Here is a 15,294-nt window from a genome sequence, read left to right on the forward strand (position 1 = left end):
TCTTACATAAGCCCGGGAACGTTTCCTTCCCGGAGCACCGAGGAGGTTTGAGCCCTCCCTGCACAGTGCCCATCTGTCCCCATCCTGGCCCCTACGTTACAGCCAGAGGCTCCCATGGGGCACCCCCAGCCCTGCCAGCTCTCCCCACTTTCTGGTGTCTATGATCTGCTGTGATCCAGTGGGATCTCTGTGCTTTCTGAATCAGGAAAGGAGTGGGAAGTCCAAGCTGTAAATCCAACATTTGCTGGAGCCAGATTTTCCAAAGACCTTCTATGATCGGCAGCATGAAAGGCAGCTCCACCGCGGCATGTGAGAGCGCGGGGCTCCCCGAGCAGCCTGGCCTCTTGTAATCTGTAATTATTCAGTTTCATTGAAGTGTTTGGCCAGGAGAATCCCTAGTAACAGCTCATGTTTATATAGAGCTTTGCCATGAAGGCAACACCTCTCATTCCTACGGTGTCACTGGTTACACACGCTGCCAGCTACCCCTGGGCAGACCTTCCAGGCCATGCGTGACCCCCTGGGCCTCAGGGCTGGGATTCAGCAGGGAAAGTCTCCGAGTTTTGGACTACTTAGGAACTGAGCCCGGGGGGGAAACTCTGCCTGACCCGGGAACAATCTGAGCGCGACTGTTTTGTAATCTTCCTTCCTGGACAGACTTGTGTCTCTGAATGCGGAGGGTGAAGACCAAAGCATCCGACTGGGGCTTATGCAACTGCAGCTCACACCAAAAGGAAGCCCTGCATTTAGCAGGGAAACAGAGAGAGACACATGACTCTCCTTCTAGGAGAGAGCAAGGAAACGGCCACATCTGCACCGAGAGCCACCTGCCACCCCGCTTGGCCGAAGCCGGAGCACCCAGCAGGAGGAAGGACCACGCAGGACAACGAGGTGCTCTCAACACTGACCAAAAGGAGCAGGGGACACTGAACGGGCAGCTCCCTCCCTGCCCCGGGAGCAAAGGACAAGCCCAGGGCTGATGCTCCGGGTTTCTCCGCTGCATCCCGGCCCCTGGGCTAGCCTGTGGCCAGCCCTGCTGCGGAGCAGGGCTGCTCCCAGCCCGCGCCTGCGCTCCGGCTTCAGCAGCAGTGGGGTGTGCAGCTGCTAATTCTGTTTTCCATCTCTATTTTATTTTTGCAGTAGAAAAGGTGGGTAAAAATCTCAGGAACAGTGCTCCCGATGAGTCACTACAGAAATTGCTCTGGGAACATAAAAGACTCTTTTGTATCGTTGCGGAACGCATAAGCGGGCTGGTAAAGGAGACGGTGTTATACGAAAACTGCAGATCACTTACCCAGCTGCAAAGCACAGCAGTGCCCTGCCCTGAATTTAAGCAGCACACGTAACCTGGTCCATTCTGGTTTCAAGCTCAAAGGCATCAGGTCGATCCTGTGGGTTAGCAGCCAACATGTCTTTCAAGAGTTGCTTGATGCCCTCAGACATGGAAGTCCTGCGTTTCTGAGGGATGTGCAGCTCCATCTTTGGGTTTTCTAGCAGCGCTTCCCCAACGGGCACAATCTCTGTTCCCTGCTTGATGTAGGTCCCCAGCAGCTCCTTCTTGGTCTCTGCATCGATGAAAGTTATCCTCTCAATCATGGCCCAGATGATGATGCCAAGGGCGAAGATGTCAGCCTTGGCCGTGTAGTGTCCCTCCCAGACCTCGGGGGCCATGTAGAAATCCGAGCCACACGCCGAAGACAGCCAGTACTTGTTCACATTCACATTTTTGTTATTGTTCCCCCCATCCTTGCCCCGAGCAGTCAGGCCAGCGCAGACCTTGCTGAGTCCAAAGTCAGCCACCTTGAGAACCGGGGTGCCGGATTTCTCGGTTATCAGGATGTTGTCTGGTTTCAAGTCCCGGTGCACGATGTGGTTCTTGTGCAGGAAGGCGATGGCGCTGGTCAGCTGCAGCATGAAGCTCTTGTTGGTGGCCGGATCCGGCCTTCGTGACAACACGTACTGGTTGAGGTCCCCCCCTTCGCAGAACTCCATGACGAACCAGAGGTAACAGGGCTCCTCCGCGTAGCCCAGGATCCTCTCACCTAACGAGGGACAAAAGCAAGAGTGGGTTTTCCAAACACGGTGAAGAGTGTCCGCACCGTAACTCAACGAGGACAAGGAACAGCCCTGTTTTATGGATATATTAAATGCCGTGGGAGTTTAACTAGGACCTGACGCTCCACAGGGTATCAGTAATCGCTGCTATTAAACGTGATTCATGTGCTCTGCAGGGAAACACACTGCCTGGCTGATGCTTTCATCACGGGCCTTCAAACGCTTTAGGAGGCTGCCAAGTGACACGCGCCAGGGCCGCGCTGATACGAGCCCTGGGAGCTGCTCACAACCACACGCAGGTGCGAGCGGCACGAGCAGGCTCTGAGCAGCTCAGGTGCTTGCAGGGCGCTTGGAAATGGGGGGTCTCTTCCTGAGTTACCACCAGGTGATTCACACTGGGCTGCAAAGCCAAGGCAGCCTCGGATGAACAGCACATTTAGCAGCAAGCCTAAAGGACAGTCCCAGAGGCTGCTTTATACCTTAGGCTTTACTGTTGTAACTGCCAGGGAGGGGAAGTAAATCACAACACTAACGTTGTGCCAATAGGGCTTTACTGCAAGCACCTGCAGTAGCACTGGAGCCTCTCAACTGGCTCTGCTCAAACAGAAGGAAATCGGTGCAGGGCGAGTGTTGCACGAGGGCAGCTTCGCCACTTCATGAGGCCTTAATTAAGTCTCAAATTATTGAACAGAAAACCGGAGGCCCAAAGAGCCTAAACAGATTTTAAGGGGAATTTGAGCCACGCCAGGCAGACTCTACAAGCACATGCAGGGAACTGGATTGCTCTGGGAATTACTTTTTGCTCAAATGCTGAAAGGGGAAAAACTGGAGGCCGCCCTCGCCTCTGCCACAGTTTCTGCATCACACAGATAAATCTGAGCCCTTTGAGGTCAGTTAAGTGACTACCAGGGACACGAAGGCCCGGGCTCCTCGGCATCAGGGCCTATACTGGTCAGCAATCGGTGTGGGTGGAAATATTGGTTATTTGCACAAACAGTCTGTAACCATGGCTACTGCCATGGAAATTAAAGCCCAAACGACAGAAAGATTTGGCTGCACCTCCCTGCCCTCGGTAAGGGATGAAGGGCAGGTCTGGGGGACAGGAGGAGCCCCAAACACACAAGGGACACAGGACATGGGGGGTTTCCAGGGGTCAGATGCCACCCCGAGGGGCAGGGAGAGGGGACCCATCACCTGAGGCTGAAGGCCGGCTCTGTGATGGAAACAACAAGCAGGAAAAGCAGCTTCTCCGGTGAGAAAGCCCACAAAGGGCATGACCGAATGGAAAACCAAAGCGAGACGGCCCCTTGTCTGGGAACAGGCTCCTGCGCTGCCAGCGGAGCCCCAGTCGGGTCACCCTGCCACCAACCCTGCGCAGTGTCACCTCCGCAGGACCCTGCGACTTTGCCCTGGCCCTCTGCAGAGCTGCAGGGCAGGGCTCTACCCAGGCAGGGGCCGCACGCAACAGAGCTGAGGTTTGAGGATAAAGCAGGCACCAAGATAAAACTCAGCCACGGGCCCCGTGCAGGCGCAGGGGGGACGCAGGGGCCCCCCGGTAGCCGAGGACCCCGCGCTTCACGCTGGGTGGAGCGCTGCTGGGAGAGCCTTAAGCCAACAGCAATATTTCCTCACTTTCTATAATCTGAGAGTGTTTTAGTTGTTAAATCATCTTCCTGCCTTCAAAACAAACAGCTTCAAACATAAAGAGCTGGCAAGCGGCTTGTGAAAGATGGGATTTTTAGCAAAGTGGCCTCGACGCAGCCAAGCGACACAGCGAGCAGGGCAGAGCCACGCTGAGAGCCACCGTCCTCCCAGGCACAGCGGGATCCCTGTCCCACATGTCCTCTCCTCCTGGGCAGAGCAGGATCCCTGCCCCACATACACTCTCCTCCTGTCCTCCCGGGCACAGCAGGATCCCTGCCCTACACACACTCTCTTCCTGGGCAGAGCGGGATCCCTGCCCCACACACACTCTCCTCCCGTCCCCGCTGCAGCCCACCCTGGGAGCTCATTAGCAGCTTGCTAATTTGCTTGCAGTCACCGGGAAAAAATTAACGACAAGAGACACGAGGTCCCCCTCCCCAGCGCTGCATGTAACCGTGACCTCCCTCCGTGCAAAGCGGCCCCGGGGGGACAAGGGGCCGGCGCCACCAAGGCGGGCGCCCGGTGACGGGGCAACATGCGGGCAGTGGCGCCCCGTACGTGCCCGCTCGTCTCCCCTAGCCCAGGGCATCAACGCGCAGGGCTGGCTCAGCAGCCGCTGATGCTACGGGCTAGGAGCAACCCACGGGCACGTGGCCGAGCGCGAGCCCTGGCCATGCGTCTGTGGATTGAGCACGTTGCTGGGCTGCGTGCCTCTGCTGAGGCCCCTCTCCAGCTCGGCGCGGGCTCGCTGCTTCCTCCGTGCCCTCTGCCCTTAATGAGATGTGCAAAAATTAATTTAAAGCTACGAACGCGCAGGCTCTGCTACGTAGCCGAACCCCCGCGCAGCCTTGGAGCCCAAGAGCGGCGCTCCTGATGCCGAGGGCGCCTCCGATTAATCCCCGCCGTGCCCCGAGCCCTGGCACGTTGGCACAGCATCTGTGCGCGCCTGTAAATAGCCCAGCTGCGGTCGTGCAGAATGGCACGGCGGTGCGCGGCGCGGCTTCCCCTCGCTGCTGCGCCAGCGTTAACGCTCCTTTATCGCTGCTGCGTCCGAGCCAGCGCGGGGAAGGTGGCAGACAACCCCGGCCGGAGGGCAGCGGGGAGGAAAGCGATGGATGCCCTTCCACATGGAGGGCAAAGCCGGGGACCCTGATGCCTGGGCACAGCCTTGGCGAGTGCAGGGGCTTCTTCCCACCCTAGGGAGTTTCTCCTGGGAGCAGGGGACGAGCAGGGTCTCCCACAGGGCTGGCACGTATGGGACTCTCCTGGGCTTGCAGCTCAGACCCTGCCCTTTTTGGGGGTACAGCTGCACCGGGTAACGTCACCACTCGCTTGAGCGTTGCACATGGAGCACGAGGGATCAGGGTGTCCGGGAAAGGCAGGTGTCGGCACCGCTTGGGAAGAGCAGGGGGAAGCTCTGAGCTCTCCACAAGCTCCCGCAATGCCCAGGTCTGGCTGGGCTGGATGGTGGCACAATGACACAGAGCTCCCCAAGGAGCACCCGGGGTCTCCAGCAGAAGTTCCCAGTGTGAGCGGGGGCACCAAGCACACTGGCGCCCGGGTGCTTTTCCAGCTCTCGGCTGCACGGCGGCAGAGCCAGGGCTGACGAGCGGCCAAGGGAGCAGGGGGGTGCCCTACTTTCGGGATGTCTCTGGCTGTGGCAGGAGAAGGTGACCCCAGACAGCCCTTGGATGTCGCTGAGGGACCCCAAGGGGAGAAGGAGACCTCACAACCCGAGTGGGGCCACTGGCGCTCCCAGGAACGTCCCCGCAGCCGGTGCTGTCCTGGGGAAATGGGGACAGGAGAGCACAAGGGGACAATGGGGACAGGAGCCCCCAAACTGTGGGGCTCAGAGGAGAGGGGAAGGACGGAGGGAGAGACCAGGGAAGGCGCCCAAGGGACAAGCGCAGAGCGTGTGGCACAGGTGAGGGCAGCAAAAGGGGATGTAGGAGGACAGAGCCCTGAGAGGGGAGGAGGAGGAGAAGGTGCTGGAAGAGGAGCGCCCGAGGGCAGCGCGTGGAGCAGGGACAGTCCCCAGAGCATCACCGTGGCACAGCAAGGGGGTCACTTACGAAGGGGGCTGATGGAGCAGAGGGACCCTGCGAGCAGGGGACGGGGAGCAGCAGAGCAAGGGGACACCAGAACCCAGGCTGGGGGGGCTCCATGGTGACAGCAGCACCAGGGAGCCAGGGTGCAATGGGGGGATCCTGGTGGTGCCAACAGTGCCAGGGAGGGGGGAAAGGGCAGGAGGCGAGACGGCAATGGGGAACCTGCATGGAGGTGCCTGTGACAGGCACTGTCTCCAAGGACAAGGGGACAGATGAGCATCCAGGAGGGGGGAGGAAGTTTGAGGGGTCCCTAGCAGTGACCCCATTTGGGAGGGGGGTATCCCAAAGACAGCAACATGTCCGTGGGGGGTGGGGGAGGTGCTTTGGAAAGGGGGTCTCAGGGAATGCTGAGGTGAGGGAGGGTCCCAAGGAAAGATCCCAGGGGCAAGGGGGGAATGAGGGGAGAGTGAAGGCCCCTCAAAGAGAGTGTCCCCGGGGAGGGTCTCCGGGGGGAGGGGGTGTCCCCGTGCAGGGCCTCCACGGGGGTCCGTGGGGGGGTGTCCCCGTGCAGAGCCCCCACGGGGGTCCGTGGGGGGGGGGGGGGGGGGGCAGGGTGCAGGGGGGATGTCCCAGTGCAGGGTCCGGGGAGAGGGGTGCCCCGAGGGGATGTCCTAGCGCAGGGTCCCCACGGGGCGTCCCGGGACAGGGTGCCCGTGGGGAGGGGGCAGGGCTGTCCCCGAGGGCCTGTGTCAGCGCAGGGTCCCCACGAGGCCCCGGGGAGGGGGAGGGTGTCCCAGGACAGGGTCCCCGGGGCGGGGAGGGCTGTCCCCGAGGGGGTCCCGCGGGCCGTGCCCGGCGCGGGGCCGCGCTACCTTTGAGCGAGGTCTCCACGAGGCGCAGGTAGAGCTGGCTGCGCTTGTTGCCGTGGCTCATGCGCTGGCCCAGGCCGTGCCGCTGCAGCACGCACTCCTCGAAGCGCACCACGTTGGGGTGCTGCCGCCGCAGGCTCGTCAGCGCCCAGAACTCGGCCAGCGCCAGCTCCACGTTCTCGGGCGCGTCGCAGCGGATGCGCTTCACGGCCAGGCGCGCGCCGCTGCGCCCCGACACCGCCTCGTACACCACGCCGTACGCGCCGCGCCCGATCTCGGCCAGCAGGCTGTACCGGGGCGCTCCGGGGCCGCCGCCGCCGCCGGGCCCCGCCGGCCCCGGCCCGGCCGCCCCGCTCCCGGCCGCCGCCATGGGGGCCCGCCGCGCCGCGCGCCGCCGCCGCTCCGCCCTTTGTGTCCCGCGGCGGCCGCCGTCCGCCGTCGCCATGGCGCCGCCGGCGCCCTGCGCATGCCCCGCCGCGGAGCGGGCCGCGGCGCCGGGCGCTTCCCGCCGCTTTAAGCGCGCGGCCGAGGCGGCGGCAGCGGCGGCGGCTCCGCCCGCTCCGGGGCCGCGGGCCGGCACGGGGGCGGGCCGGACCGGGCCGGGCGGGCGCTGCCGCCGCTCCGCCCGGGCCCGGCGGCACCTGCGCGGGGCCCGCGCGCCCTGACGTAGCCGCTTATGTAACGGCGGGGCGGGGGGGTTGTACCGGGGTCGCGCAGTGCGGGGGGGCGGGGAGAGGGTCACCGGGGCCGTGCAAGCGGAGGGGGGAGCTCCAGGGCCATGTAATGCAAGGGGGGAGCACCCCAGACTGTGCAGTGCAAAGGGGGGGGGGGCACGGGGGCCTGGCACTGCAAAAGAGGGGGGCATTGGGGCCGTGCAGTGCAAACTGGGGTGTCCCAGAGTCGTGCACTGCAAACGGGGGGCACCCCAGACCGTGCAGTGTAAAGGGGGGTGCACGGCAGCCAGGCAGTGCAAACGGGGGCACCCCTAGACCGTGCAATGTAAACAGGGAGCACCCCCAGACCGTGCAGTGCCAAGTGTCCTGTAGCCGTGCAATGCAAAGGGGGAGCACCCCAAGGCCGTGCACTGCAAACGGGGCACCCCCAGACCGTGCAGTGCAAGGGGAGGGGGGTGCACGAGGGCCAGGCAGTGCAAACTGGGGCATTGGGTCCGTGCAGTGCAAGGGGGTGTCCCGGAGCCGTGCACTGCAAACGGGGGGCACCCCAGACCGTGCACTGCAAAGGGGGGTGCACGGGGGGCAGGCGGTGAAAAGCGGGGGGCACCCCCACACCGTGCAGGACAGCGCGGGGTGCCCTGGGGCTGTGCAAGCCAAGAGGGGGTGTCCCGGGGCGAGCAATACGAGGGACGGGCAAGGACAGCGGGTTCGGGGGGGTCTCTAGCGGAGGCTCTAGCAGGGGGTGGCGGGGGGGTTAGGGCATCCTGGGGCCAGAGCTTTGCGGAAAGCCCAGAACCAGGTGGGAATCTGGGAAAAAGCCGAGGTTCCTGCAGCTGGGAGCTTCCCGAGCATCCGCCCGCTCCGGGCAGTGCCGATGCTGGCCCCGCTGCTCCTGCTCCTCCTGGCGGCGGCTCGCGCGGGGCCGGAGCGGGACGGAGCAGGGCGCTTATCCCGAGGGATGGAGCAGGACGTTCATCCCGCGGGATGGAGCAGGGCGCTTATCCCGCGGGACGGAGCAGGACGTTCATCCCGTGGGATGGAGCAGGACGCTTATCCCGCGGGACGGAGCAGGGCGCTTATCCCGCGGGACGGAGCAGGACGTTCATCCCGCGGGATGGAGCAGGGCGCTTATCCCGCGGGACGGAGCAGGGCGCTTATCCCGCGGGACGGAGCAGGGCGCTTATCCCGCGGGACGGAGCAGGGCGCTTATCCCGCGGGACGGAGCAGGGCGCTTATCCCGCGGGACGGAGCAGGGCGCTTATCCCGCGGGATGGAGCAGGGCGCTTATCCCGCGGGACGGAGCAGGGCGCTTATCCCGCGGGACGGAGCAGGGCGCTTATCCCGCGGGACGGAGCAGGGCGCTTATCCCGCGGGACGGAGCAGGGCGCTTATCCCGCGGGACGGAGCAGGGCGCTTATCCCGCGGGACGGAGCAGGGCGCTTATCCCGAGGGATGGAGCAGGGCGCTTATCCCGCGGGACGGAGCAGGGCCCTTATCCCGCGGGACGGAGCAGGGCGCTTATCCCGCGGGACGGAGCAGGACGTTCATCCCGTGGGATGGAGCAGGACGCTTATCCCGCGGGACGGAGCAGGGCGCTTATCCCGCGGGACGGAGCAGGACGTTCATCCCGCGGGATGGAGCAGGGCGCTTATCCCGCGGGACGGAGCAGGACGTTCATCCCGCGGGATGGAGCAGGGCGCTTATCCCGAGGGACGGAGCAGGGCGCTTATCCCGAGGGACGAAGCAGGGCGCTTATCCCGCGGGACGGAGCAGGGCGCTTATCCCGCGCTCCCGCGTGGGCAGCGCGGCCGCCGCACGTGCAGCCCCGCGTGCGCGGATCCGGCGGCCCGCGGGCGGCCCGCGCTGCCCACGCGCGCGGCGCTTCCTCGCGGGGATGCGCGGCTGTTCCCGCGGGATGGCCGCTCCCGGCGCGGAGCTGCGCGGGAGAGCGAGCGAGCGCGGCCGCCGGAGCCTCCCGTGCGGCTGGAAACAGCCGCTCCCGCGGCATTCCCGGCACGTGCTGCCCGCGCGCGGCCGAGGGTCTCCCCGGGGATCCGTGGGGGCGGCTGCGGCCGGGCACATCCCGGCGGATGGCGCAGCCCGCGCTCCCGCCCTGCGGACCCCCCGCTCCGGAGACCCCAGGGCCGAGCGCGTGGCCTCCCCGTACCCGCGCGTGTCCCCCCCACGGGCGAAACCCGCCCCGGGCCGCAGGGCGGGGGCTGCGGCAGAGCCCCCCCGCCGCTCCCCCGAGGCCGCCCCGCTCCCACCGCTCGTTTCTCCCTCGCCCAGGTGCGTAATCGCCCGCGGACCGGGAAATGTCAGCGTGACTCACGGCAGCTCCCGTTAGGAACAGTCATTAACGAGGGGCGGGTTCCTCCGAGCCCCCTCCCCACTGGGACCCCGCGCCCGACCGAGGACCCTGCGGCAAGAGGAGAAAATAACAAGATGCCCCGGAGGAAACGCGGCCTCGCTGCAAGCCTCGTTAAGGAGCCTCGTTAGGAGCCGCTCGTCTCCCGGCTCCTGGGCTCTTGCTCCCTGATTTGCTTGCAGGAGCACGCAGGGCGTCGCACAACTGCCCTCCTGTGCAATTCTGTCCCCAGGGTGCAATTCCTTCCCTGCACTGTAAAGCCCTTCGTCCGCTGCAATTCCCACTCCATCCTGTAATTCCCTCCTGGCAGAGCAATTCCCTGGCCAGCCCGGGAAAGCAGCTGGCCCTGGGGACACTTGCAGGGTGAGAGCTGCTTGGCTCCTGCGGGGCCCAGCCGCAAAGGGGAGACCTGGAGGGGCAGCTGCCCTGGGCTGTGGTTCAGCTGCTCCCACCTGCAGCTCCTAGGGAAGGATGGGAGGTTCCTGCTGGAAAAGGCCCCTTTTCCATGGCCCCTTCCCCATTGGCACAGATGTGGTGCCTTGGGGGGGATGCCCATGGCCCCGTGGTGCTCGGTGCCCCTGGGCCCTGCTCTGTGCCCGTGCTGAGTGGTAACGGGGGGGTCCTGCACGGTCCCCTGCATCCCTGCCCTCCCCATAGCCTCCCCCCTGACAGCGCGAGGGGCTCCGGGTCCTGGGCAGCCAGGTTGCCGGGAAACATCCCTCTTGAGCACGGATGAACGCAGCAGTGTGAGAGGACAGGCTGCAGCGGTGCATCCCGCGGGGCCGCGCTCCAGCCTGGCCGTGCGGGGGTCCCGGCATCCCGGCATCCCGGCCCGGCAGGGCCGCGGGGGCGGCCGCGGGGCTGCTGCATCCCAGCCTCCCGCGCGCGATTGGCTCCGCGCGCCCGGCCGCGCCGGGGGGGCCCGCGGCAGGAGGAGACTCGCAGCCCATAAAAGCGGGGCGGGCGGCGCGGGCGGCCAGTGCGGCGGGGGCCCCGTGGCCGCGCGTCGAGGCGAGCGGCACCGCGTGCGCCCCGCTCCGCCAGCACCGCAGGTAGGGGCGGAGGGAGCCCCGCGCGGCCCCACTCACCGGCTGCAGCTCCTGGCCTCAGCTTGGGGTCTTGGAGCCTTTGACCACGTCTCGGGGTGGCTGCGTCCAGCCTCAAAGTCTTGGGCTTTTGGGAGCCGATGGCATTCTGGTGTGGGTGGCTCTTAGGGGCATGGGAAGAGATGCGGGAGATGCTGATCTTCCCATGAGGAACATCTGTTGGGTCCCCATGGGCTCCCTTAGTCCCGGTCCAGCCCAGGGATGCGGCTGCTCTGTGGGGACGGTGCTGTTGAGGGAGGCCGGGTCTCATGCAGCCTTGCACTCTCCTTCCCAGGAGCTGCGGAGCCCCACAGGACGGACGACACCTGAGCCCACGCTCGGCCTGCGGCTCGCTGAAGGTAACGCTGCTCCAAAGCTCCCCTTCTCCTTGCCTCCTCCAGCTCCTTGCTTCCCTCTTGGTTTCACCACTCTTCTTTTCCTGCCCTTCTCGTGTGCAGAAGGGCAGCAGAGTTCGACGGGGACCGGCTGCTGCGCCTGGAGCAGGTGGGTGCACGGCGGGACGCCTGCTTTTCGGGAACGGGCTCCCGGGCATCTGCTGGGGACCATCCCTGGGGAACAGCAATGCGGGTACCAGGGCCGTGGTGCCCAGGGGTGCCGACACACTCTGCAGCACCGAGAATCCAGATTACGCTCCGGAGTCGCAGCAATTCATACGGCAGCATTAACATTTCTTCATCAGCGCCAATTACGGTGCATTAGCAGAGAGAGCCGGAGGAAGCGATAATCCCCCGCGCACGTCACGGCCGCCTCGCAGCCCCCGCTTGGGCAGGTCTCTGCATCCGAGGCGGCAGCAGCGGCACTGGGTGCTTCCCGGGACCCCGATGGGAGCGCTGGCTCCGGCACCGTCTCCAGCACCGGTTCCGGCTCTGGCGCCGGCTCTGGCTGGAGATTGCGGGAGCGATGGGCCTGCTGGCGGCTCTCCGGTGGCCTCCAGGGGAAAATCCCACTCTTCTCCCCCTGGCCAGTGGCTGCAGAAAGAGCGGCAGCAGCGGAGGATGCTCAGGAGCCGCCCTGGGCGCCAGGGAGGCGTCTCCGTGCGGGTGTCCTCTCCGAGCGCTGCGCTTCTCTGCTCCAAGGCCACGCGGGGGGAGAGCTGGTGACTCACGCTCGCGGCGCGGCCGTTGCTGTGCTGCAAATGCGGCGCCAGGAGGGACCCGCACGGCGCACGAGGGGCCTGGTGCCAACGGGGCATCACCCCGGGGTGGCACTGCATCTTGCGCCCGCATCCCATTGGGGTGCAGCCCATGCTGCTCGCCGATCCGGGTCGGCCACGCCGGGAGGCGCCGGTGACGGGCTGCACGTGTGTTTCGCCTCTGCAGGAAGCCCCGCGGCGCGGGATGGAGCGGCGGGCGCTGGCACTGGCTCTCTGCGTGGCGCTGGCCGCGGCGGCTGCGGCCGACTGCACCAGCCGGTGCTCCGTGTGCTCCCAGGACTCGGCGGAGAGCGTCCAGGCCCTGGTGAGTCGGGCGCCCCGCAGCCCCTGGGGGTCTGTGGGGTGCGGGGGACCGCGCGGCGGGTGCATGCGCTGGTGCCGGGTGGTGGGATGCGGGCCGTGGGCGCCGCCAAGCCCTGCGCTCTCCTGCAGATGTGCCGGCTGCGGTGCCGGGAGCCTTGTGGGAAGGCGCCGGCGCTGCTGGCGCCGCTGCTGGCCCTGGCCAAGGCTGAGGGGACGGAGCTGGCAGAGTGGGAGCCGGCGCGGGAGCCGCCGCAGGGCCAGGGGGTGACCGGGGCGGCCTCCGGGGAGGCGCAGGAGCTGCACAAGCGCTACGGGGGCTTCCTGCGCCGCATCCGCCCCAAGCTCAAGTGGGACAATCAGAAGCGCTACGGGGGCTTCCTGTGGCGGCAGTTCAAGGTGGCCGCGCGGGCGGACGAGGAGCCCGGCGCCTCTCTGGGGGAGGCCGCCAACCTATAGAGCCCAGCGGTGGCGTCACCCTCTGTGTCCCCGTCCCGCGCTCGGCCTGATGCCGCCGCCTCGTCCCGAAGAGCCCCTCTGAGGGCTCACGCAGCCCCTGGCTGCTCCCACCGCTGCACGGACGGAACCCGGGGACGAGCCGGAGCAGGACCAGACCCTGTCGGCCGGGACACAGCCCTCGCAGCCAGCAGCTCCCGGTGTCCACGCAGGAGCCGGCAGCAAAGCCGAGGAGCAGCCGCTGCCGGGAACACGGCGCTTGGCCAAGCGCATCCCGCCCTCCCGCTTCCCCGGCTCATCCCGTGCCCGTCCGCGCGCGGCCCCTGGGCTCGCTGCCCTCCCGAGGATGAGCGTCGCGGCCCAGCTCCCCTGCCCTCCCGCCCGGCCAATAAACGGAAGCTGCCAACGAAGCCGCGCGGGTGCTGAGCGCGCGCGTGGGCGGCGCCCGCTCTGCGCCCAGGCGGCGCGAGGGGACGGTGGCGGGCGCTGTAGCGCGGGTGCCGCCGCTGTCCCCGGCTGCAAGGCCTGCGGGCAGCGCTTGGTGGCACTCCGTGCACGGCGGCAGGAGGTGCCGCGTGCGCAGGGAGCCCTCCCCGCATCCCCCCGCTGCCGCCCCGGGATGGGGCTGGCTCTGTCCCGGGAAACGCGGCCCTGGTGGCAGAGCCCGGTCCCCCTGCGGCTCCGAGGACAGCGTGACCTGGGTCACAGGGCACTGACCGGGCACCGCGCGAGTTCCCCTCTGAGCTTCTCCTTCCCGTCCTGGGACCAGGGGAAGGATCCGGCCGCATTCCCGGCCCTGGGGGTGGTGCTGACTCGTGCTCCGGCCAGAGCAGTGGGGAAAGGCCTGGAGGTCACTGCAGAGCACGGACCCGCTCGGCTCCCACAGCAAGGGACATCTTCCTTATTCCTGAGTCCCCAGGGGGCAGGGAGCAGCACCGGGGCAGAGGGGCTGCGTGCGGGGTGCCCACGCTCCACTGTGAGGGTACGGTGGCAGCACCAGCCCTGCGCGGTGTCCTAGGCCACACGCCACCTCCTCCCCTGCAGCGTCATTCCCTGCGGTGCCCAGGGGCTGGATGCGACCCCAGCGCTGCAGGAGGCACCACGGTCAGGCCGGCCTGCACCACGCACAGGGAGGACATGTAGGTGACAACACGGCAGCCCTGAGCACACGAGGGGGATGCTCTATGCACAGGAGCAGCATTGGACTTTCCACTTTTATTACAAAAATATCTTGCAAGCAAAAAAGAAAAAAAAAAAAGTGGGATCTGTACAAGCAGTCACACAGCCCTCAAAGTGTCACCACGTCTCACTCCATGCCCCAGACAAGGGTGTCTGGGGGTGACATCCTACTTCACAGGGGTCCACAGACAGCACAGGGAGCTGGCACAGCCCTCAAGGCACCATCCTGCCACCAACACAGGGACAGGGCAGGCCAGGGACACTCAGCAGGTGACACGGGAGCTGCGGCGCTGCAGGAAGCTGTGGCCAAGGGCAGGGAGACTCCGGAAGACTCCGAAACTCCACAGGGTTCAGGGGGTCTTTACTGAGGCCTTGGTCTTATTGTTGCACATTTTATCCTAGTGCTAAGTACACAGCAGTACACCCACATACAACACAAAACATCAGTTTTAGCTCTAAAAATTAACAGTTACGGGTAGAACAGTCAAAATGTGTTATATGTTATTTGTGGGAAAGCTTTCTCTCGGGAGCTCCCTGCCATTCCCCCTGCTCTCCTGGGGACCAAGAGGGTGGCAGGGAACACGGCAGCGGCTCGAAGGAGGGCAAAGGCACCCGCTGGGGTGGTGCTCAGGAACACGAGTGGGCTGGGGGCTCCCTGCAAGCCCGAAGGCTGCGTTGAGGGAAAGCTCCTCCGGGAAGGAGGCTCCATGCGGAGCCACGAGCCGGGGAGCTGCAGTCCTTGCTGGGCGCTGCGCAGCCGGGCACGGGCAGCACGGGAAGGACGCGGCGCCTCTCCCGGGATGGGGTGACGGGGGAGCCCCCAGAAGCGCAGCTTTCTCACAAGCCTTCCCAGCCATCCCATTGGCCCTGGTGAGACTGAGGTCCCCCAGAAGAGACACTTCGGAATATAGAGGTGGACATGTTGGTCCTTCCTTTAAAGCCATCGTTGCTGTGATCTGCGCACGGAGCTTTCCCAGAGCGAGCGGCAGGAGAGCCCCGGAGCTGGCTCTGCTGGGGACAGCGTCGCTAGAGGGAGACATGACAAGCCTGGCCCAGCAGCGACAGCGCCTGCAAGCGGGGCCATGGGCCAGGCAGCCTCCAGCAGCAGCAGGGCCCTCTGCCACGCTCAGGTCCCCTTTGCCATCGGGGGCTGTTTTGGAGCGGTGCCAGGGTCCCCTGAGCCTGGCTCGAGTGTCCTCAGGAGCTGCAGAGCGCTCCGCTGCTCCCAGGAGATGCAGCCCTTGGGCAGGGCAGAAGCTGCTCCAGACGGACGCGCTCACGGTCAAACCAGCGCCTGAGCAGCCTCCAGCGCCACGCGCAGGGGCTCGGAGCAGCCCGCTGAGGGGCTCTTCAAAGTCGCTCTGTGGAAGGGGCCACGAGCTCCAGCTGAGGATGCAGCTGCAGGGGCTGCCATAGCCTCCAAGTGCCGCAGGCAGCATTTC

The 15,294-nt window shown here is 65.9% G+C and overlaps 2 protein-coding genes across 2 annotated transcripts; one reads left to right on the top strand and one right to left on the bottom strand.

The window, feature by feature from the left end:
• Positions 1–1,326: 1,326 nt before the first annotated feature.
• STK35 (serine/threonine kinase 35) lies at positions 1,327–7,061 on the bottom strand. Its single transcript, XM_088523550.1, has 2 exons — positions 6,620–7,061; positions 1,327–2,042 (listed from the first exon to the last, which is right to left on the bottom strand). The coding sequence occupies exons 1-2, from the start codon at positions 7,059–7,061 to the stop codon at positions 1,330–1,332; spliced, it is 1,155 nt and encodes a 384-aa protein (XP_088379676.1). The 3' UTR covers positions 1,327–1,329.
• Positions 7,062–12,101: 5,040 nt separating this feature from the next.
• On the top strand, positions 12,102–12,735 carry PDYN (prodynorphin). The gene is made up of 2 exons (XM_088523620.1): positions 12,102–12,221; positions 12,350–12,735. Exons 1-2 carry the CDS (start codon positions 12,102–12,104, stop codon positions 12,674–12,676), a joined length of 447 nt encoding a protein of 148 aa, XP_088379746.1. The 3' UTR covers positions 12,677–12,735.
• Positions 12,736–15,294: the final 2,559 nt, after the last annotated feature.

This window comes from Tinamus guttatus, unplaced genomic scaffold (assembly GCF_059628265.1).
Source record: "Tinamus guttatus ecotype Peru unplaced genomic scaffold, ASM5962826v1 Tinamus_guttatus_pri_ptg000194l, whole genome shotgun sequence".
Lineage (NCBI taxonomy): Eukaryota > Metazoa > Chordata > Aves > Tinamiformes > Tinamidae > Tinamus > Tinamus guttatus.

What these genes read in the sequence shown, in the direction of transcription:
- STK35 (XM_088523550.1), bottom strand. Translation starts at nt 7,061, where the DNA reads ATGGCGACGGCGGACGGCGGCCGCCGCGGGACACAAAGGGCGGAGCGG. An exon ending in CGTGGAGACCTCGCTCAAAG is followed by an intron (nt 2,043 to 6,619) that starts GTAGCGCGGCCC and finishes GTCCCTCGTTAG; the next exon opens with GTGAGAGGATCCTGGGCTAC.
- PDYN (XM_088523620.1), top strand. Translation starts at nt 12,102, where the DNA reads ATGGAGCGGCGGGCGCTGGCACTGGCTCTCTGCGTGGCGCTGGCCGCG. An exon ending in CGGAGAGCGTCCAGGCCCTG is followed by an intron (nt 12,222 to 12,349) that starts GTGAGTCGGGCG and finishes GCTCTCCTGCAG; the next exon opens with ATGTGCCGGCTGCGGTGCCG.